This window comes from Neofelis nebulosa, chromosome 17, assembly GCF_028018385.1.
Source record: "Neofelis nebulosa isolate mNeoNeb1 chromosome 17, mNeoNeb1.pri, whole genome shotgun sequence".
Lineage (NCBI taxonomy): Eukaryota > Metazoa > Chordata > Mammalia > Carnivora > Felidae > Neofelis > Neofelis nebulosa.
In genome coordinates, this window is record NC_080798.1 from 43,037,011 (window position 1) to 43,061,666 (window position 24,656).

At 36.8% G+C, this 24,656-nt stretch overlaps 1 protein-coding gene across 2 annotated transcripts in view; it reads left to right on the forward strand.

Moving 5' to 3' along the window:
* CBFB (core-binding factor subunit beta) overlaps positions 1-24,656 on the forward strand; it is a 56,784-nt gene that overhangs the window by 22,325 nt on the left and 9,803 nt on the right. The window contains exons 4-5 of one of the 2 annotated variants that reach the window (XM_058707534.1): positions 8,837-8,953; positions 18,902-18,997. In XM_058707534.1, the coding sequence (XP_058563517.1) occupies positions 8,837-8,953; positions 18,902-18,997 (213 nt within the window). Of the gene's footprint in view, positions 1-8,836; positions 8,954-18,901; positions 19,029-24,656 lie in introns of both variants that reach the window. The other variant, XM_058707535.1, reaches the window with a different exon arrangement.

Here is a 24,656-nt window from a genome sequence, read left to right on the forward strand (position 1 = left end):
TAAGCTATTTTTTACAGTTACATCCAACCCAATTATGATTCAGAGGCAAGTGAAATTGAATGACTGTCTTAGTGATTATCCAACAGGCAAGCAGTTGACTGCATTTATGAACAGGGAGGAACATGTGGCTAAAGGAAGATGAGTCAGAACCGAGTATCTTCCAAAGGAATCTGTTAAATAGACTACAGAAACAATTGAAATTAAAAGGCAGGGTACATACTTCATTAGCAGAATATCTTGTTTTCCTTGGTGTCTGTGCCATCCTGGTATTACTGCATATCTGTTGATTCATTGGTGAGAACATTTGTTCAGTTCTCTCAAAAAAAAAAAAAAAAAGGCTTTTTTCCCTTGGAAAGAAATCGCTGTGTAAAACATTGGTGGTAATGTGCATGCACGCAGTCAGTATGTTTGTGGTGCTCTATGTGTCTCATGTTTTATGAATGTTTATGTCTTAACTAATTTTTACTCTCACCTGTGAAAGAGGTATTATTTAGCTCTGATTTTATATGTAAGGAATCTAAGGCTTATTAGCAAACTTAAATTTGTCTCAGACACACTGATAAAGCTAGAATTTAAATCCAGGTTTTATCTGATTCCAAAGCACATTTTATCACTCTTCCTATTATAGTGATAATATTCCTTTTCTTTTACCAATATTTACAGTTGGACCCCCTCGATGGCTCAGTGTGTAGAGCTTGTGCCTCTTTTTTTTGTTTTTGTTTTTGTTTTGTTTTTTATGTTTGTTTATTTTTGCCCTCGAGCCCATGAGCGGGGGAGGGCAAAGACAAGGAGAAAAAATCTCAAGCAGGCTCCACACTGTCAGCTCAGAGCCTGACATCACGCTCAAACTCACAAACTGAGGTCATGACCTGAGCCGAAATCAAGAAAAAAAGAGTTGGACACTCAACCAACTGAGCCACCCAGGCACCCCTGTAGAGCACATGCTTCTTGATCTCGGGGTCATGAGTGCAAGCCCCACATTGGGCATAGAGCTTACTTAAAAAATAAATACATTAATTCATTAAAAATAAATAAAAATAATTACAGTTGATTTTCATTATATGGTAGTTATCTTCTATAGTGGCTGCAGACACTGAATTAATACTAAACAGCTGCTTGCCGGGATGTTACAGAGTTAGGTTCCGGCAAGCCCCGGGTCATATTTTCCTCGATCAATACATAAACTTGTTTTATGTGTGTTTCTGTTTAAGGAAAACTTGTTTAATATATATTGTTTATTCATTAACACTGAACAATGGTAAGATGTTAGGCATCTAGGTCACTTATAATCTTTTGCCATTTTGAAAAAAAAAAAAACCTTACAGGTGAACATCCTTATAATCAAATATTTTGTGTACATCTTTGATTAAACTTTAGGATATAGTCATAGGGCATGACATTATTTGATCAAAGGAAAATTCACACTGCTAAAAAAAAAATGCCTTCCCAAAATTGTTAACCAGTTTATACTCCTGACAATATAGTAGAACCTGGTTTCTCGTCTTGTAGACTTGAAGTTCTTTCTTATTTTTTACATTTGGTTAGAAATAGATACAGTTATCTTGTTTTAATTTCATAGATTTGGTTATCGTTAGTGAATTTTTTTCAGGTCTTTGGCCATTTTATTTATTTTCTTTTAAACTTATTTTTTTCATATGGTTAGCCATTTTTCCTATTTCCACTAGTTAAATAAAATATCCTTTTACCATTGATTTGAAATGTTGCCTTTTTCATTTATTAAATACTTGGTTTCATTTCTGATTTTTTCTTTATTCTAGTAAGTTTCTTCTGACTTCCGTAGCACTGGTACCTATGTACTGGTTGCATTGTTACATATTTTAATATCTGAAAGGGCAGAAAAATACTTTCTAATATTTTCTTGGATAGTCTGATTCTTTTTTATGAACTATAGACTTCTCAAATTCCAGAAAACATTATTTTGAGATTTCATTGGAATTTTGTTAGAATAAGGATTACTTTGGGATAAATTGGCATTTGTAGTCTTATCATTAGAGAATATCACACCTCACCAGTTATTAAAATCATTTTCTTTGTTTCAGAAATTAGCTATTTTCTTTTTATAAAGTCTACATGTTCCTTCTTAAATTCACTCTTAGTAGTTGATACTTTTATTGATATTTTAAAATAAGGTGTTTTTTTTTCCATCTTATTTTCTAAAGAGTTACTATTGTAATATAGGAAAGTTGTTGGTTTTTGCATATTATTTTTATCAGCAGCCACTTTATTATTTTTTTTTAATTAATTTATTTATTTTGAGAGAGACAGAGACAGCACGAGTTGGGGAGAGGCAGAGAGAGAGAGCGAGAGAGAAGAGAGAATCCCAAGCAGTCTCTGAGCCTCCAGCACAAGGCCCAGCGCAGGGCTTCAACTCAGGAAACCTCAAGATCATGACCTGAGCTGAAACCAAGAGTCGGATGCTTAACTGGCTGAGCCACCCAGGTGCCCCATCCAGCCACTTCATTGAATTCATTAATTCACTTGGTTTTTTAGTTGAATATTCTGGATTTTTCAGGTAGATAATCTTCAGTCTTATTTATGTACAAGTTTGCTAGAACTGTAGTCTTTCTAAATTTTTATTTATTTATTTATTTATTTATTTATTTATTTATTTAGAGAGCACAAGCAGGAGAAAGGGGCAGAGAGAGAGAATCTTTAAGCAAACTCCATGTGGAGCCTGATGAGGGGGCTTGATCTGAAGACCCTGGGATCATGACCTGAGCCAAAATCAAGAGTTAGCTCAACCTTCTGAGCCACCCAGGTGCCCCAGAACTGTAGTCTGGGAACATTGGAAAGCTGAGTTTTACTATCATTGGTACATTCCGTTAACCTTAAGAGTTAAGTGAGTCCTACTTAATGTAAGGGGTGAATTCAGTTTTGATTCTTACAGTTCTTTATTTATGTAGTCAGCTCTTCCTCCTTAAAGACTTTAAGTTGACTGGTGTTGGAATCTTTTTTGGATGGTAGGATGTACATCTTTTTTAAATGCCTGGTATATTCACACTGCCCTGGATAATCATACCCTGCACAAAATGATAGGTAGTAAACGTTTGTTGAATAGGTGGATCTTTTCATATTGAAATTAGAGAGAAGCTACAAGAAACCATTTCTAATTCCAGCTCTGTTTCTGCTCTTCTATTAATCATTGTTTAAATATTTACCGAATACCTAAGGGGCTGATCATTCCCTCTTACTATTTTCTCTAATAACTCCATTTCTAGATTTTAGTTAACAAGTGTTTTAAGTTCTAGCAGTTTATTATAGAGAAGTAAACTATTCTTTCTGATTGAAATGGTTTTTTTGACAATAAAGTTTTCTCTTTGTTTTTGGCAATAGCTTTGACACTTAGTTTCTGTCTCTAGATGTATCTTTTTCTATTTTCTCTTTTTCTTTTTTTTTTTCTTTGAGAGAGAGAGCACTAGTGAGCAAGGGGCAGAGAGGGAGAGAGAGAATCCCACAAGGGGCAGAGAGAGAGAGAGAGAAGTGGGCCTCAACCAGGGCTCCTGTTTTACCCAAAGTGGGGCTTGAGCTCACCTGATACGGGGCTCAAGCTCACCCAGTGTGGGGAGTTTCTGTTTATATTGATTTTGTGGCTTAGTACTGGTGTGGTGGGAGTCTTCTTTGCAAATCTACCGTTTTTCTATTTTAATTATCTTGAAATTATTTTCTTTAGAACTTCTCAGAAGAGACCACTCTTTCTGCTGTCCTGTTGTACCCTCAATTTCTATTCTTAGTGCAGCTACCCAGGAGCTAGAAACACTAAATAAACTTCTATAAATATATAGTATTTTAGAAGGGCAATTGAGGATGCCACTGCTTATTCCAAATTTAGATATTCTCAGAATAAGTAGAGTCCAGACTCTCAGAGATAGCACTGTTTGTACAGGTTGATAAATGAGAAGTTGACTAGGTTGTCTTATATGTCTCTTATGTCTTTCCTCTGACATTTATGTGGCAAAACACAGAATAACTAATTTTTAGCCATTTAGGAAGTTTGGTCAATTTAAGTGAAGACTTTATCATCTTTCTGGCTCTCTGCTACAAAGATCTTGGTGCCTATGAGGGAAGAGGAAGAATGAAGTTTTTACTGTCATGATTGAATCTTTTTGCCTTGTACAGTCTTGAGAATGTGGTGAAAGTAGTGAACTTACAAAAAAAAAATGCACATGGGCTCAGTCAAACACACACATTTTTACATAGAATTTCAAGGTGTTTCTGGTCTTTTTGAAACTTCCATAAACCCAAACTCCTGTAGGTTCTCTGAACTCCAGACTAAGAACTCCTACCTTAAATAAAAGCAATCCTAAAAGTTATGAGTGACCTAAGATCCTGTAAGATAATACTTAGGTATCTAATGCATCCAACAAAGGGGAAATTTTTCCGTGGGGTCCTATAACTTAACCTTTAACCACTAGGTTCCTTATGTGTTTTTCTTTCTCTTCACTGGCTGTTTATAGCCTGCTCTGATGGGTTCTTTTCTTTTATCCAGCACCTAGACATTGGATGTCCTCAGAGTTCTTCCTGGCCTCCCTTCTTTTCTCCTTCTACTTATTGCTTGGCCAATGTCTGCCTCTCCCTTGAATTTAAATACCACTGTATTGTTGATGGCTGCTAGATTTATATCACCGACCCATATCTTCTCAGAGTGCTAGTATCTGATATGCAACTGCAAAGTTATTATAAGTATTTTTATAATTGTTTAATTGAGATAAAATTCATATACCATAAAATTCATGCTTTAAGAATGTACAATTCAGGGATTTTTAGTATATTCGCAGAATTATGCAACCATTACCACTGTCTAATTCCAAAACATTTTCATCATCCAGAAAGAAACCCTGTACCTATTAGCAATCACTTATCCCTCCCCCCGCTTCCCTCGCCATCAGCCCCTGGCAACCACTAATCTCCTTTCTGTCTCTCTCTGTAATTGCACATTTGTATGTGCCAATGTATATTCACATCTCAAATAAATGGATTCATGTAATATGTGGCCCTTTTCTGATTTCTTTCACTTAGCATAATGTTTTCAAAATTGAACAGGGGCGCCTGGGTGGCTCAGTCGGTTAAGCGTCCGACTTCGGCTCAGGTCATGATCTCACGGTTCGTGAGTTCGAGCCCCGCGTCGGGTTCTGTGCTGACAGCTCAGAGCCTGGAGCCTGTTTCAGATTCTGTGTCTCCCTCTCTCTCTGACCCTCCCCCATTCATGCTCTGTCTCTCTCTGTCTCAAAAGTTAATGTTAAAAAAAAAAAAAATTATTTATTTATTTATTTTTTAAATTGAATATTGTAGCATGGGGCACCTGGGTGGTTCAGTCAGTTAGGTGGCCGACTTTGGCTCAGGTCATGATCTTGCGGTCCGTGAGTTCGAGCCCGCATCAGGCTCTGTGCTGACAGCTAGAGCCTGGAGCCTGCTTTGGATTCTGTGACTCCCTCTCTGTCTGCCCCTCTCCCACTCATGCTCTGTCTCTCTTGCTCTCAAAACTAAATAAACATAAAAAAAAAAAATTTTTTTTTAAAAACAATATTGTAGCATGTATCAATACTGTATTCCTTTTTGTGGGTGAATTGTATCCCAGTATGTGGATAATGCCAAGCTGACAGTGCATACCTGTTTTTGCTGAAGCTCTACTGCTACAGTGATGTGGTATTTAAAGCTACAGAAGGTGACAGTAAGGTCATATTATGCATAATTTGGATTGAATGTAATGTCACACCTGATATTTAGAGATTGATTTTATTAAAAATTACATAATACTATTACCTTATTTCCAGAAGAATACAATGTGAGGCTGTAGTCATTTTGAACTTTCTGTGAAGTCTCACATTCCCTGCTACTTTACTTTTGGAAAAATAAGCAGGCTATTTTGTTGTTTCTGTGTGTGATTAGCTGAATCTGTTTAATACTTTTTTTAAAAGTTTATTTATTTAATCTCTATACCCAACATGGGGCTTGAACTCATGACCCCAAAATCAAGAATACATGCTTTTCCAACTGAGCCAACCAGGCACCCCTGAATCGATTGTTTTTTACTTTTAAAGACTTTATAGAATACATTTCGTATAAAATATTTAATTGTTCTAGGACAATAGATTTAATCCCTAGGTCACATTCTAATTCATTTTCTTTTCACAGTTTGAAATAAGTCCTCATTATCTTCAGTGAAAAATATCTTAGTGTTTAAATTGTATTATTAGATTATACTACGAAATGCTGAACTGTTAAGAGACAGAATTTTATTTTCTTCATACTTTGAGGTTTGGTATTCATGAAATGTATGAAAGTGCCAAACATTTGAAGATCTAAATGTAAAACTGTATTTTTGAATGTGAACATCTAAATAAATCACCAGAGTCATCTAAATATTATTTTACATTATGATTCTAGGCACTAGCCTTGACTAAGAAATATAGTCTTTTTCCGAATCCACTTAGGAATTTCCCGAGACAGATTGGTGGTTTTCTTTGTCGTGAGAGAACATTTATAAAGAAGTAATGAATGGGCTTTTTAAAAATTCAGTAATTTCATAAGGAAAATAATTTTGATTATAGAGTTAATATGAATAAGCTAGATTATGGAATCTTTGATTCTAAATGATGTAAATCATGTGATGAAGAACATAGAATCTAATCATGAAGTTGACCTTTCTCTCCTGTTAGAAGAGGAGAATTCTGTGCATGATTAGTGTGAGAATTTAATGAGGTACTTTGATAGGTGAAATGTTACAGTCCTCACTGTGTGGCACCCTCCCATGTGAGAAAGAGTAGGTGGAGATCTTGATTAGAAGATATGTTAAGTCAAGTTACATTGATAGGCAGTGAGGAGGGCTATTGTTTTTAGGTTTTGAGGTGTTGAAAGTGAGGTTGTCTTAGTCACTTGTCTGACGAGGTGCACTTTAGTGGAGTTTTAAATTCACAATGTAGAAGAGAATGAGCACTTATCAGAACAGAAGGAAATATGTGGTTAAACGGTTTCAGCTATAACTGTAGACTACTTCCCTTGGTCCAAATGGGAGGAGAAATGGAACCTTATGTTTTGGACTTTTTTTCCCAATATAAATAGAAGTTAGTTCAGGGTGGTTTATTGGAGCCCTTAACAAGAAAAAAGGTTGTGTTTAATAGTAGAGGGGAATGACAAAAATAAGATGGCATAAATCCTGTAGGTTTTATTTTACAGGTGTCTCAGTTGTAATTTTTTGAGCATATTTGTAATTGTTGACAGTCAATTATTCTTATTAAACCTTTCTAAAAACAAGAATGCCCCAAAATTTTTGAAGAAACTGCTGAATTGAGAAAAGAAAAAGTTGATGTTTACAGCTTTTTACTTAAAATGAAGACTGTCTTAACCAATTTTATATAATTACAAGTAATAAATAATGCTAATTTTAGCTCACAAAACACTTGGATTATTTAAATAAAATATATTTGGTGTAGACAAATGAAGACCTTATTTGTAAATGTATCTTTGATAACCTGGAGTTTTGAAAAGTCATTGAAGTCCTGCTTCTTCTGCATTTAAGAAATCTTATTAAGGCATTAAATGATAAACATCTATGCTGATTTTTATTCTGAAGCCCATGTTTTCTTTTTGTTTTAATTTTTTTTAAGTTCACTTATTTACTTAGAGCATGCATGCAAGTCAGGGAGGGACAGAGAGGGAGAGGGAGAGGGAGAGGGAGGGAGGAGAGAGAGAGAGAGAGAGAGAGAGAGAGAGAGAGAGAGAGAGAGTGAGAGAAAATCCCAAGCAGGCTCCATACTGTTAGTGCAGAGCCTGGTGTGGGGCTCAAACTCATGAACTGTGAGATCATAACCTGAGCCAAAATCAAGGGTCAGAGGCTTAACCAACTAAGCCACCCAGGTGCCCCTGAAGCCCATGTTAAATGAGGTAGAAAAGATCTAAAATAACAATGTTTGTTTGTTTGTTTGTTTGTTTTTTCCTAAAGTCACTATTAGGATAGTGTGATATTAGGATGGGGGAAGAGTGTGGGAATTATAATAAATTTTTTATATTTCTTACTGTTTCACAATAAAATTTTCACCTTAAGATGACAGTATTAGCACCTTTCCTTTCTTGGTGGATCCTTAATTGTTCTTGAGCACAGTTATATTTTCAGGCAGTATCAGAATTTGGTGGTTGAAAATGAAACTGGTCTGAATTTTGAAATCATACCTAAAGTGTCTTTTAATCTAGAACCATTTATATTTACTTGAAAAATAATGGTGAATAAATAAATGTTGTATCAGTTAAGTTTCTTTGGTTAAAAGCAGACTAACTGGCTAACTGAAGTTAGAAAAAAAGGAAAAAAGCTGCATTACTTCATAGGAAGCAATGAGGTAGCTTATAAAACTGAAGGGAAGTATGAAGAGCCCGACTCTGGGTGGCTCCAGGTTTCCAAATAGAGGGAAACTGTGTGTGCTGTCTTCAGGGGCTGGTGAATTCCAGTTGTTTTCCATCTTTATAGCTTTTTACCCAAGGTTCAAAAATTAAGGAAAAGTACCTATTGTCCTAGCTTCAGCTTCAACTATGTCTATTTCAAGTATCATTTTATTATAGTTTTTATAAAATTTGTATCACTTTTTTTAAAAAACAATTTGAGAGAATTGTGACTAGAAATAAAATCCTGGTAAACCAGATTAACTTAACTTCTAGAATTTGGTCAGAGCTATGGTTTATATACCTTCCTATAATTCTTAATTTTATAATTGTATTCATCTTTTTCTCCCCCAAGAAAACCACAGGTTTCCCTAAAGTTTATTCTTCGTTTTTCATGTATCTGATGGCTTATCATTGGTTTTCATGTGTCTTTTTTGTGTCTTAGGTGTATTTGAAGGCTCCCATGATTCTGAATGGAGTCTGTGTTATCTGGAAAGGCTGGATTGACCTCCAGAGACTGGATGGTATGGGCTGCCTGGAGTTTGATGAGGAGCGAGCCCAGGTAGGGTGACTTCAGGCTCTACTGAACATGGTCCCTTTCTGTACCCCTAATCTTCAACTAGACATCTATTTTACCCCATCTCTAAGAGTAAGTATAAAAAGTCTCATGTTGAAGTGATGTTGAGGAATCTTTAAGATGTGCAGACTCATTTCGGTCCTGGTTTTGGGGAATGTTTTTCCTTCAGTGGTTCTAAATTTCATTGGATTATTCCTGTCTGCTTAGTGGGGGCACTTCAAAGTCCAGTAAATGGTTCTGTTTAATATTTGTTCTTGATCTTTAGAACATTAGATCGGGTAGAAGAGTTCAAAATAAAATGTAGCATTTCTGAAATGGAGCAGCACTTCTGGAATGACTTGGTGAGGAGTTTGGTAAATCCTCTCCCCAAAAAGCAGTGCTTAAACTGGACAAATTGTTTAAAACACACACTCGTGCACGCACATACACACACACACACACACACACACACACACACACACACACACATATATTTAAGGTCTCTGGAAATTAACCAAGGGACATGCATTGAGAGGTATTTATTCAAAAAAAGCTACTGAATTTCAATAAGGACAGTGATAACTTGTGTCAGTAGCTGCTTCCATTAGTTCCCTCAGCTCTGTGGTCCCTCAGGTTAGACAGGCAGGTGGGACAAGCCAGAGGACTGGCAACTCTACTGTCCTGTCAGAAGGAGCTGACCTTATTTAGAGCAGTGCATGAAAAAACCCATACCCAGGAATGTCATCAAAAACAATAGAGGTCTCTGTGGCAAATGTTCTGGGAAGGCTAATGATGTGGGAAGCAACAAAATGACCAACTAGGCAGAAATTTATCAGAAATCTAGGGAAAGAGTTTGCTAATGTGGGCCCTATTAAAATCACACTTACTTCTCAGTTCATGGGTTTGAACCCCGCATGAGGCTCTGTGCTGATGGCTCAGAGCCTGGAGCCTGCTTCAGATTCTGTGTCTCCCTCTGTCTCTCTCTCTGCCCCTCCCCTGCTGATGCTCTGTCTCTCTCTCCTTCAAAAATAAACGTTAAAAAAAAATTTTTTTTTTTAAATCACACTTACTTCTCATGTTCTAGAAGACTATACATATATAAAGCTGCACTGGCTCAGGAGAGGACAAAGAGGGCCCTTCCAAGCTACCAGTCTACCAGGGTAGAGTGATGAACTCCCTGTACTTTGAAAGTATCCCTCAAGCTGCACACAGATCTGGTGGCAAAAGAACGAAGTGCTGATTCAAGGTGTTTAAGCTAAACCTCTCAACAGTCATTGGCTGACTATTAAGTTATGCTGACCTAGGGCAGCCCCCTAGAAAGCTAGACTTAAAAAGAAAACAAAACAAAACTAAGCAGGGACATGCAGAGGCTACACATTACTGGAGAAGCAAACTACAGAATTAGTCCAGGTAAGTCACTAAACAGATAAAAACAGCAACAACACAGTGGAGGCAGGGGTCAGAATTCAGAGTTGCTACAAAATATTGTCTAAAATGTCCAATTTTAAACCAAAAAATTAAAGAGACATGTAAATAGACATGAAAGTATTACTGATACTCAGGGAAAAAAACAGCCAATAGACACTATCTTTGAGGGATCCCAAATGTTGCTTCTTAGTGACAAAGGCTTAAAAGCAGTTATTTATCAGTATGTTCAAAGAATTCAAGGAAGATTCTTCTTTAAAGGATTAAAGGCAAATTACAATGACAGTGACTCATCAAACAGAGCATATCAGTAGAGATCACTCAACAGCAAATTTGAGTTGGTCAAAGAAAGATGTAGTGAATATGAACATAGATTAATAGAAATTATCCAGTCTGAAGAACAAAAAGAAAAACACCAAAAACAGTCTCAGAGAGTATGGGACTCCAGCATGTGTACCAATGTGTACATGTCATGAAAGTTCTAGGAAAAGAGAGAAAGGGGCAGAAAGTTTAAGAATTAATAGCAGATGAAAACTTCCAAATTCATTAAAAATAGTTATCTTCATATCCAAGAAATTCAATAAACTTCAAATTGTATAAACACAAAGCAATCTACAGCTAGATGTATCACAGTCAGATTTTGAAAAAACAAAGAATCTCAAGAGCAGCAATAAAACAGACTCATCACATGCAAGGGAGCCACAATAAGTTTAACAACTGACTTGCCTTTTGAAATTATGGAAACCAGAAGGTAATGGGATGGCAGTGACATTCAAAATGCTAAAAGAACATGTAAAAATGTCCATTTATTAGTAGGTGTTGATTTCTTTTGATTGTTTTTATATTCTTTCTTTCTTCTTCTTCTTTTTTTTTTATATTTACTTATTTTTGAGAGAGACAGAGACAAAATGTGAGTGGGTTAGGGGCAGAGAGAGAGGGAGACACAGAATCCGAAGCAGGCACCAGGCTCTGAGCTGTCAGCACAGAGCCCGATGCGGAGCTCGAACCCACAAGCTGTGATATCATGACCTGAGCCAAAATCAAGTGTCATACGCTTAACCAACTGAGCCACCCAGGCTCCCCTATATTAATCCTCATAATAAAGTTAAAATAATGACAGGAATAAAAAAAGAATCCTTTTTTGTTGTTGTTGTTTCCCTCTATTGTCTGTTTCTGTGTTCTCCATATATGGAAATGTGAGGATTTTCCTATCAAGAGATAAAAAGCCAAAACCTTTCTAGTAAAAAATTAAGGTTCATAGTTAAAATTCTTGGGATGCCTGGCTGGCTCAATCAGTAGAGCATGCAACTCTTGATCTTGGGGTCATATGTTCAAGCCCCACATTAGGTGTAGAGATTGCCTTAAAAACAAATAAGTAAGTAAATAAGTAAATTTAAAATTTTTAAATTAATTGATTTTGAGAGAGAGAGAGCGCACAAGTGGGGGGAGGGGCACAAAGAGAGAAAGAATCTCATGTGGGGCTCAAACTTACGAACCTGTGCGTGAGATCATGACCTGGGCCGAAATCAAGAGTCAGACACTTAACCGACTGAGCCACCCAGGTGCCCCCCAAATTAAAATTCTTTTTTTTTTTTTTTAATTTTTTAACGTTTACTTATTTTTGATAGAGAGACACAGTGTGAGCAGAGGAGGTGCAGAGAGGGGGACATAGAATCCGAAGTAGGCTCTGAGCTATCAGCACAGAGCCTGATGCCGGGCTCCCAGCTCACAGACCCCAAGATCATGACCAAAGTCAAACTTGGACCTTAACTGACTGAGCCACCCAGCTGCCCCAAAAATTAAAATTCTTAAGAAGGAATCCCTGCTACCTTGATTTCCACAGGGATAAGGAGTGACCAACTGTTTCAGAGAAATAGTAAATAATCAGCAATTTACAAGGCTGTTTCTGTAAGAAGTGATACAGCAGATTGAATTTATATGAGGTAAAATTTCAGATTTAGTTGACTTTTAAAACTGAAATATTTTATTGAATGATAGATAAAAATTTTAAGTTTAACCCATAGCATTTTCCATACTTAGAATTTTCCAAGTTTTCTGGTCTATAAATTGAGCTTTATAACTACAAAGTAAGTACCACCTGTTGTGATAGCAAACTAATACAATAATTGGTCTTATATAATGTAAAAACTTTAAAGCAGGGGATTCCAAACATTCAATGTACAGTAAGCACTTTTCTATAACCTTCCCTATCCCAAAATCATCTGTACAATATGTAGTAGTTAGGATTAGGGGCTTCATTGTCATATAATTGTGTGAATCCTAATCCTACTGCTTACATCTGTTATGGACTGAATGTTTCTGTTCCCCTAAAATTAATTTGTTAAAGCCTCAACACCCAATGTGACTGCATTTGGAGATAAGGTCTTTATGGGGGTAATTAAAATTATATGAGGTCATGAGAGTGGGGCCCTGATATGATAGTAGTAGTGTCTAAGAGATACACAAGAGAGCTTGCTTATTCTCTCTCTCTGCTGTATGAGGACAGTATTCTCTCTCTCTCTCTCTCTCTCTCTCTCTCTCTCTCTCTCTCTCTCTCTCTTTAAATTGGGAAAATTTTAATTCCACTCAAGGGGATGAGGACAATATTCTCTAACAGATGCTGAGGTAAGGCACCTGGTAAGCTAAGACAGTAAAGAGTATGGTCACAATTCATTTTAATTAAAGTTTGTTGAGTGTTTCAGCTGAAATATTTTCACAGGTATTTTCTCCGTTCAGAGTACCTGTGACAAATGTTGGCAAGGATATGAAACAACAGTTGGTATATTGGTTATGTAAAATTGACACAACATTTGAAAAACTGGCAATACATGCTAAAACTGCAAATTACATATACCTGTGATCCAGCAATTCTACTCTAAGTTTCATGGTATGCAAGAGGAATAAATACATATATTCATCAAAATATATGTACTGGACATTTATGGCAGCATTATTAGTAATATCCAGAAACTGCAAACTGCCCAAATGCCCATTAACAGTAGAATGGGTAGATTGCTTATCCACACAAAGAAATACAGTGATAATGAAAATCTACAACTAGCACACCAATATGGGTGGATTTCACAAATATATTGAGTGTACCCAAAAAGCACATGTTGTATGAATCCCTTCATATGAAAGTACAGAAATGGGCAAAACTGATAATATGTGTTGTTAGCAATAAGGATAGTGGTTTATCCTTGAGAGAGGAGAGGAGGTTAGTTATTGGAATGGAGCTGAAGGAAACTCCCAAGGTGTTATTACTGCTCTCTTTCTTCCAATGGATTCTAGTTACATGGAAAGTTCAGTTTGTGGAAATTCATTGAGCTGTAATTTAGGACAGTGCTATCCGGTATAATTCAAATGTGAACCACATAATGTAATTTAAGTTTTTCTAGAAGCCACATTAAAAAAGATAAAAAGAAGCAATTGTATTTAATTTTTATATTGTATTTTGTTTGACCCGGTATATCTAAAATATCATACTTGAACATAAAATTAATATAAAAAATTTATTGAGATGTCCCACATTTTTTTTCTTTGAAACAAGTTCTTGAAATTTGGTGTGTATTTCAAGTGTTCACTGGCCACATGTGGTTCCCATATTGGACAGTAAAGCCTTACTGTAAGTGTACTTTTTTGTATGTATAATATAATACAATAAAATGTTTTAAAAGCTCCCCGCAAATTAATATCATTCTTAGTATAATTATAGAAACAAATCACATTTGCTGATTGTATTTTCATCTTTCTATTTATTTTCTGTAATTTGTAGGGATAAAATTCAACATCCTCTTTATGCATTTGGTTTTCAATAATTGTAACTCTTTAAAAGCTTAAAAATCAAATTTTGGGGGGCATCAGTGTGGCTTAGTTGGTGAACCCTCCAATTCTTGGTTTCGGCTCAGGTCATGATCTCACTGTTCGAAGGATCGAACCCGGCATTGTTCTCCACACTGACAGCACAAAGCTTGCTTGGGATTCTCTCCCCTGCCCCCGTGCGTGCATGCGTGTGCATGTGTGTGTGAGTGTGTGCACAAAATAAATAAACTTTTTAAAAAGTCAAATTTTTGGCATTTCACCTTTGGATACTTTAATCAGAGATTTCCAACTAATTTTGAGCAAAGCATAACTATGAGGACTCATTTGCCTTAAAAAAAGTTCAGTGCCATTGTAGGAACTATTTTGATTTAGAGTAGTTCTTCAAAAGCTCAAAGTGTGGGGGTACTGTCTTGATGTATTTTTTATATTCGGCATCAGCTTTGTCACATTTTATAGTTCAGTTACTTCGTAGATAAATATATTTCTAATTTATGCAACTATAAACTAAGTGATTGGCAGACCAGTTATGAGTTATATGTGCCACAACTAGTTTCTAATAAATTTCTAAACTTTTTTTTTAAATGTTTTTATTTATTTTTGAGAGACAGAAAGAGAGCACAAGCGGGGAAGGGGAAGAGAGAGAGGGAGACACAGAATCTGAAGCAGGCTCCAGGCTCTGAACTGTTAGCACAGAGCCCGACGCGGGGCTCGAACTCACAAACCGTGAGATCATGATCTGAGCTGAGGTTGGATACTTAACCGACTGAGCCACCCAGGCACCCCCTAATAAATTTCTATTTCATAGTTTTTAGAAATTCACTGAGAATGTTATTCTTTATACAGTGTGCTCCACCAGCATCTATATTTGTATTATCATTATAAGAGCCAATAGTTTTATCTTCACTGTTGTACTTTTTTACTTTGCATGTTTCAGCTTCAATGTAGTACCCTTTCAGAAGTTTAATTTTGGTTCTATGATCAGGTTAGAAAGACTGAACCATTATTTGAATTAACAGATACTCTATACCTGATGACACTGATGTAAAACTGGTGTCCTTTAGTTATTTGCAAGGTTTTTGTTAATGATATCAGCATATGAACAGCTTTGCTTTTTACATGTGCATGATAATGTGAATTGAATCATTTGTCATTTGTCAGTGAATTAAATCACTTGATTTAAATGAAGTTATTTGCAGGGTGGTGTTAAATGTACCGTTTGCAGCTGCACATGTTAAATTGTCGCCCTTGAAGTATATATTGAAGCTTCTTCAGCAGTTTTATTTCTTTTGGCTTTCATGTGATCAGTGATACCATTCTGGTCCCCACAGAGAATAGTAAATGTCGTTATTTTGTGCAAATTACATCTTCATCATCAACTTTCTTGGAAATGAATTAACTTTTCATTAAACATGCACTTCCAGTTTTTAAATTCATAACTGCAGAAAGGTATTACCAAACCATAAAATAAGTATCGTTGTAGATTTAGGCAGTACAATAAAGACAAAATCACCGTAGCAAGAATGGTCAGAATATTCTATGTATTCTCTATGAGAGAACTGCAAAGCCTTTATTTGCCACATGGGTTTCACATGCACCCACCTTTTATGATGACCCCACCTGGCTACTTTGTGCAGATCATGGTTAAGACCACGGAGTAACAAACTAGTATAACATGGAGCTGGTGGGGACCAAAGTATTGAAAGCTGCTCCCACTACCATCTGAGATTGGATAGAGTTAGTTGTCCCTAGCTCATTTTTTTTTTATTTTTTTTTATTTTTTTTTATTTTTTATTTTTTATTTTTTCAACGTTTTTTATTTATTTTTGGGACAGAGAGAGACAGAGCATGAACGGGGGAGGGGCAGAGAGAGAGGGAGACACAGAATCGGAAACAGGCTCCAGGCTCCGAGCCATCAGCCCAGAGCCTGACGCGGGGCTCGAACTCACGGACCGCGAGATCGTGACCTGGCTGAAGTCGGACGCTTAACCGACTGCGCCACCCAGGCGCCCCAGTCCCTAGCTCATTTGACCACACTTTATGGATGAGTATGTAGTTTTATCAGGAGTTGCCCTTTATGCTGCCCTTGAAGCAGATAGGTGTTAGTTAAGGTTGCAACAGGAAAGGATCAAGACAATGCTGGTAATTGCCAGTTGTCTTTCAAATTAAAGTACAAACTCTTATCTCTGCACATATGTTTCATACCTTGCTAGAAAAGACCAAAACAGAAGCTGGAATTAGAAAGCAGAGGGCTACCAAATCCCTCCTGGCTTCTTTTACTACAACTATTAGTAATAATATTATTTTTTCTTTTAATGAAATAAAAATCTGACCATTGCTAGAATACACATTAATGGCTGTTAACTTCCTTAGGGAATTAGATCACATCTCCTGTTATGTGCTCTCATTTCATCATGTAATATTCCTTTACTGTACTTAATCACAGTTGACATATATTTTTTTTGGTAATTATTTGTTCATCATCTACTTGCCCCACTAGACCAGAAACTGTGAGGAAAAGCACCATTTGTTTCTCATATTGTATTCATGGTACCTTAACACAGTGACTTGGACATATTAAAAACTCAAACATTTGTGGAATAAATGAACACGTGAATGAATGCACAGGACAGAAGGAGTATCCTGTTACCAGATGTGTCCCAGTTGATCATTAGCTAAATAATAGAAAACCCTTGGCAGTTGGAAACAGCGTTCTTTTGCAGGTACCTCTAGCTTATATGGTACATTCTGAGAATACAGTAGGAACGTGTAATGATATTTAGTCAGATGTGTAAATTTGATATGTCTGTAAATGCTTGTAAGATACCAGCACTTATTGAAGATTGTCAAGTATGCTTAAGCACATTTTATATGTTACCTCATTTAATCTTCACAGTAATCTTGTGAAGTATTATTACTGTGCCCATTTTACATGTGAGTTTGCAGAAGCTTACAGAAATGAAATGCCTTCCTCCGGATCATAAAGCTAGTAAATGTCTTGTAAGAATGGAAATTTGATTACATCTTTCAATTTTGTTTAGGTTATAGACATTGTGTCAGTGAAAATTGTAAGTATTAAACAGCCTTACTAATAGTGACAAATAAAAGATTTCTCACAGAGAACAAGATACCAAGCAGTGTAGGTATAGTCCAGGTCTGGTGTAGCACTTCATTATATTACAGGGGCTCTGGGTCTTTTCATCTTCCTGCTGTGCTATGCTCAGTGTGTGACTGCATCCCCACTATTATGTTTGCATGATGACTACTGTATCTCTAGGCATTGCATCAGTTCATAGGAAGGAGAAAAATTGAAATACCTCTTAAAGGACTTTCTTAGAACCCCAGTTAGGTGACTTATCCTTCTGTCTCATCGGTTTGAATTGAGTTACTGGCCACCCCTTGCTGCAATGAATCTAGGAAGGTGAATATTGATGACTTTTTTGGTATTTTTATCTTTTAGTTTCTTCAAGTGTACCATCAGAAATCCTCGTATTGAGAAGTGTGTGACTGCAAAAGTTGAGCATCCAGTGCTATGTACCATGAGGAAGCTTTTTTAAGTTGGGGGTGTTTTGGTCAGATTGTGCCTAAGGCATGCTCTGATGGCTGGGTGGTAGACTGGGGATGACAGAATGGAAGCAGGAAGAGACTGTTTAGGAGACCTTTGTAGTAATTTTAGTAAGAGATCTTAGAAGCCCAAACTGGAAAAATGTAGGAAATAAAAGGAGACTAAGATTCCAAAAATATTTAGGAGGTCGGATGGTTAGGACTTGGTGATTGATTGGCTCTGTGGAGAAAAGAGGAGAGCAAAGAATCAAAGGTGTCTCAGGTTTCTGTCAGAAATGAATGAGGGATGCCATGAATGGAGACTAGAGAAGAGTAAAGGAGAAAGTTTCAATCGGTTGCCCCTTTAGACACGATAAGTTTGAGGTATCTGGGTTTTCTTCATGTGCGGATCTTTATTAATTGGGAAAATTCAGATAAATTTGTTATATGTTACAAATATTTTTCCTTGGTGACATCCTTTGGACTTTTATTTACTTTCTGTTTTGCAGCAGTTTCAAACATTTTTATCATTAATTCTGTTAATATTCTCTTTTCTATTTCTGCCTTTAGTGTCCTAATTTGAGGGCCTGGCCTGTCTTAATAGCAAATTATAGAAGTATATACCAAATTTTTTTCTTGATCTTCTGTGGTTTAAGTATTGACTTGTACAGGATTTTATTTTGGTGAATAGATGAGGTAAGGAAAGGAAAGATCATGAACACAGTTACTGTTTCCAAAGTGTGATGTAAAACATGAACAAACTGAAGTTTTCTTTTTTTTTTTCAACGTTTTTTTTTTTTTTTTTTTTTTTTTTTTTTTTTTTTTTGGGACAGAGAGAGACAGAGCATGAATGGGGGAGGGGCAGAGAGAGAGGGAGACACAGAATCGGAAACAGGCTCCAGGCTCCGAGCCATCAGCCCAGAGCCTGACGCGGGGCTCGAACTCACAGACTGCGAGATCGTGACCTGGCTGAAGTCGGCCGCTTAACCGACTGCGCCACCCAGGCGCCCCTGAAGTTTTCTTTTAAAAGTAGCTTCAGTGTTAGCTTTTTTAAATGGTTTTGATATTTGAAGATATACTCTGCTGTTCATTTCCTCCAAAAAATAATAGATTAAAAATTTTTATTATAGATCAAAATTGAAATATCCCTTTCATGTATTCTGACAGCAGGAGGATGCATTAGCACAACAGGCCTTTGAAGAGGCCCGGAGAAGGACGCGTGAATTTGAAGACAGAGACAGGTCTCATCGGGAGGAAATGGAGGTGAGAGTTTCACAGCTGCTGGCAGTAACTGGTTAGTACTTTCCCCCAAACTCTCAGGCTCTCTTTGTCATGTTTGTGTATAATGTTTTTAAATAGTTTAATTTTGTCTTTCATTTTTCAAAAGTTGTACTGTGTCTTTGTATTTATTAAATGTAATTGCTATAAAGAAACTTGGTCTTAATTTTAAGGTTGTACATGAATTCCTCATTCATTGATCCTCATAAAAATCATTTACTGTCATGTATATATTCTCTTAATTCATTGATCCAAATATCTTACCTCTTTTTTGTCTCAATTATTTGTCAGGTTATTTGTAAAAATTACCTTATGTTATCCTAGAATACATACTAACTCTTCGGGAATAATATTACTTTACATTTTTTTATGAATGTCTTGATTTTGTAACTAATTTTTAGCCATTTGTGTATTCTCCTTACTAAAGGGAAAATTTAATATTTTCAAACTACTCAAAGAATTGAATTAAGTAGCCCACTTTTAACTTTTTTATGGTACAGATATAGAAATCTACACAAAAGAAATATGTAGCTTAATTATTACAAGGCTAACACCCTAATCACTACCATCCAGATCAAAAATATCAAACGTTCACAGCTCTCCCAGCAGCACCCCCTCCACGTATGTATCTAATTATGACCTTGTCCCTCCCCTCAAAAGTACTCATTACTTCAGTTTTTATAGCAATCACTGCCTTGTGTCTCTTTTACTCCTGTCACTTCAGTCTTCAACGAAAGACTGAGGTTTAGTCTTAAGCATTATTTAAATTTGATATGACTTTTAATTTACATGGATTTTTTTCTATATAAAATTGTACCCTGCTTTAAGCAGACTTTAATTATGAGACTACTATTTAAAGTATCTATACATTGTTCAAAAATCCAATTTCTATAAAAAGTATACTCTAACAAACAAAAACAATCAAGATGAGAACTAATGTGTTTGAAAAAGAATATTGTCAAATGTTAACATCCTATGCTTCAAGTTTATAAGCTTACTTACTGATGTATGCATTTCACACAAAAAGAAATAGGAAGTTAGCACACATTCACCTTTGATAATCAAAAGAAATAGAATTAAAATATATTACATGAACTAAATAGAATAATTTCCGGGCATTAAAAAGAGTTCTACAGATTGGTTGCTCAACAAAATAAAGGTAGTTAATACTTAGCACTTCTGAACTGTGCACTTAAAAATGGCTAAGATGGTAATTTTTATGTTCTATGTATTTTAGCACATTAAAAAAATGTTTTAATCAGTGTTACATACAGAAAATTTGTGGGGTTTCCATACACAAAATTATATGTGCACTATTATTTAAATTAACATGAAAATTTAATGTTAAACATTATGCAATGCATTTGTTTTTGGTTTTTTTGAAGCTTTTCAATTCCTGTGATCAGACTTCCCATGCCATTTTCTTTTGGAGTGCTTGTATCTGTAATAGTAAGAAGGTTTTAAACATATAATATGCATTTACCTTATACTTCTGAACTTTTTTGCTCATACTGTTTATTCTGTGCCTAGTAATATACCTTTCTACTCATTCATTAAAACGCAACTTAAATGTTATCTGTCGGTCTCTTCTTTAGCCTTCTTAATTATAACTGGCCCTTCCACTTTGTAGAATCCAGAGCACTTACTTCTGTTATTGTTCTTACTGAACAATATGTTGAAACAATTAAAAAGTGTCTTCTACTGTATTGTAGATTCCCAATGAGATGGGGCCCTGATATTTTAACCCTCACATTACCCATTACAGTGGTTTTTTTTGTACATTGTGTTTAGTTGTCAAATGGAGATCTTCAGAAAACAGTTTCTATCCTGCCTGTCTGAAAACTAGAGTTACAGGATAGCGTAGAAGTTAGTTGAAGTCGAATAATACATGTTAATGATCTCTGGAAAGATTTTAAATGTTATAATTTGTTGGTTTATATTAGGTAAGTACTAAGTAATGAACCCCAACTATGTTGTGCAGGATTCTGCATTAGGGACTGGGAAATATATAGATGAAAATGCACGGTTTCTGTCCTTCAGCAACTGTCAGTCTTGAGGGAAAATAGATACATAAACACACAATTGGAGACTACTTTAGCAGCAGGCATTCATAATGGAGGTTCAGAAGGGGAACAGTGGCACTGTAGAGGAATGAGTGTTTATGTCTGCCTCTGTCTGGGGAATTCACAGGGGAATACCCTTGCAGGGGTTTGAAGGAAGAGTGGGAGTTTGCTCACTGGACAAGCTAGGGAAAGCATCCGGGGCAGAAAGAGCAGTGTATGCAAAGGCATTAAAGTAGTAAGAGATCTTGTCATGTCTGAGAACATGATTGGTCAGTCTTTCTGGAATAAGCCAATATGTCTTTAAATGAATGTAAGAAAAAAAATGTTTTATAAAAGGTGCTCTTCGGCTAGGGGCACCTGGGTGGCGTAGTCGGTTACGCGTCCGACTCTTGATCTCGGCTCAGGTCATGATCTCACAGTTCTTGAGTTCGAGCCCCACGTCAGGCTCTGTGCTGACAGCTTGGAGCCTGGAACCTGGTTCGGATTCTGTCTCCCCCTCTCTCTGCCCCTCCTCCCCCCCACGCACGCACACACACACAATACACACTCTCTCTGTCTCTCTGTCTCTGTCTCAAAAATAAATAAACATTTTTAAGAAGTGCTGTTCAGGTACATTATATATGAAGAATAATTATTTGAGGGGTGCCTAGGTGGTTCAATCGGTTAAGCATCCGACTTTGACTTGGGTCATGGTCTCACATGCATGAATTTGATCCCCTCATCAGACTGCTCTGACAGTGTGTAGCCTGCTTGGGATTCTCTCTTTCTCCCTCTCTCTCTGTGCCCCTTACCTACTCGCACACTCTCTCTCAAAATAAACAAACTTTAAAAAACATAAGTGAAGGGGCGCCTGGGTTACTCAGTCAGTTACGCGACCAACTTTGGCTCAGGTCATGATCTCAAGGTTCTCGAGTTCGAGCCCCATGTCGGGTTCTGTGCTGACAGCTCAGAGCCTGGAGCCTCCTTCAGATTCTGTGACTCCCTCTCTCCCTTACCCTTCCCTGCTCATGCTCTGTCTCTCTTTCTCTCTCAAAAATAAATAAACATTAAAAAAAAAAATTTTTTTAAACATAAGTGAAGAATATTTGATAATTAATGGAACAGTTATTTAGGAAGTTTTTGTATATATTTTGCTTTAAATAAAATTCTAGATTAGTTAATACTAAGGGTTGTCTTTTCTTAAATGCTAGTTTGATTATTCTTATAAATAATGCTACTTGAAGGGGTGCCTGGGTGGCTCAGTTGGTTACACATCCGACTCTTGATCTCCACTCAAGTCTTGATCGCAGGGTCGTGGGTTCAAGTCCCACCTTGGGTTTCACACTGGGCATGGAGCCTACTTAAAAAATGAATAAATAGGGGCGCCTGGATGGCGCAGTCGGTTAAGCGTCCGACTTCAGCCAGGTCACAATCTCGCGGTCCGTGAGTTCGAGCCCCGCGTCAGGCTCTGGGCTGATGGCTCGGAGCCTGGAGCCTGTTTCAGATTCTGTGTCTCCCTCTCTCTCTGCCCCTCCCCCGTTCATGCTCTGTCTCTCTCTGTCCCAAAAATAAATAAAAAACGTTGAAAAAAAAAATTAAAAAAAAAAAAATGAATAAATAAAAAATAACGCTACTTGAAGAAAATCATTCTGGTGTATGAATTTTATATGTATGTGTTTATATTTGTGTATGAATAAAAACATATTCTGTTGACAGAGGTATTAAATAACTTGTTGCTTGGATAGATTGTTTTTTAGTTGGTTTTATGTCTGTGATTTGAGAACATGGACTTTGTAATCAGGCCTAGTTGAGATTCCTGTTCATTGCTGGCCAATCTCTCTTAAGCTTGTTTTCTCATAGAAAGAAATCATTGTGAGAATTAAATGGGGGAAATGCTTGTAAAAGCACTTAGTATGGTGGTTGGCTTGTGTATGCCTACAGTAAATAATAGCTCTACAGTACTTCTTTAGCACTAAGAGCTTGACGACTGTGCTGGTTCCAGTTAATTGAATGATCTGGCGAAGAACATCCTTTTAGCTCTCTAAAAGTATATCAGGGCACTTTCCCTGCATTATGACCTGGAGCATAGCAAAAATGGTTAGATTGTCATCAATGATTTAAGATCCTGTAGTCTCTTATGGCAAAAATTAAACCATCCGTTCTTGTAGAGAACTTTCATCTACAAAGTTGGACTGAAATCTGTCTCCAGAGCTTGCAGTACTGGCAGTCACTTAGGGGAGTTTTGGGTATGTGTGTCTTTTGGTACTTTGTGCATATATATTTAAAAAAAAAAAAATCCATAACAGATTCCTAGTATCAGCTTGTTTCCTTACAGTTTACCTTCTTTTTCCTAAAAGGAGAACATTAGGGAAAATTACTGTTTCCCCCTTTTAATTTGAACATCCATAGGGGACATTATGCCGTGTAGTCTAAAATTCTTATTACAGTTGAAACTGATACTGAGAAAAATTGACTTGCTCTTTCAAGTAGTTGGTTAATGGAAGGAGGAGTGAAGACTTAAACCAGATTCCTAACCAGAAGGTCTCTACAAATACAGCCTACCACTGGGAAATTAATTTCCACATCACCCATAAAGATGATTAAGTTGAAAAATAAAACCTGCCAGGAGAGGTTACAAACCATTTTGTCTGGAAAAGAAAAGGCTGAGGCAAAAAAAAGAATAATAATAGTTCCAGTGGGTGGTCCTGATGCCTGACTAGAGGCAAGGGCCAAGGAGCAGTGGTAACTCGTGGGTGGCAGTAACCCAGTAAATGGTCCTTGGAAGTTTGAGATCCTGGCAGTACAGAGGCTTAGGGATGTCCCAGCCCTGTTTGGATAACCTCTGAGGCGTCTAGCCCTGCAGTGCTAAATTTGTAATGGTGGTGCTCATTAACATTTAATATATGTCTAAGGTTAAGATTACAAAGGGTTTCGGTATGTGTTAGTGTCTTTTAACCTGTATTCAGTTATAAAACTCCTTGGGCAGGTTTCTCTTTTACTGTCTGTAAAATTTAGAAAGTTTTCTTTTTTTTTTTTTTTTTAAGTTTATTTATTTTTGAGAGAGAAGGAGCACACATGAGTGGAAGGAGGGAGAGAGAGAGCGAGAGAGAGGGGGGGATATCCCAAGCAGGCTCCACATTGAGCCCAGCATGGGGCTCAAACCCACAAACTGTGAGATCATGATGTCAGTCAAAATCAAGAGTTGGACACTTAACCAACTGAGCCACCCAGGTGCCCTTAGAAATTTTTCAATCCATCATTCATAGTAGGATTTAGTATTTTCTTTTTCTGGTTTTCTGGAAAAAGATATTTTAGTAGTATGATATTTTCTTGTTCCTTTTTTTTTTTTTTAATGTTTATTTATTTTGAGAGAGAGAGACAGAGTGCAAGCAGGGGAGGGGCAGAGAAAGAGGGAGACACAGAATCCGAAGCAGGCTCCAGGCTCTGAGCTGTTAGCACAGATCCCGACGCGGGGCTTGAACTCACGAACTGTGAGATTGTGACCGAGCTGAAGTCGGACACTTAACCCACTGAGCCACCCAGGTGCCCCAGTATATGATATTTTCTTTACCTTTCAGAGGTCATAGCAGATTATTACTAAT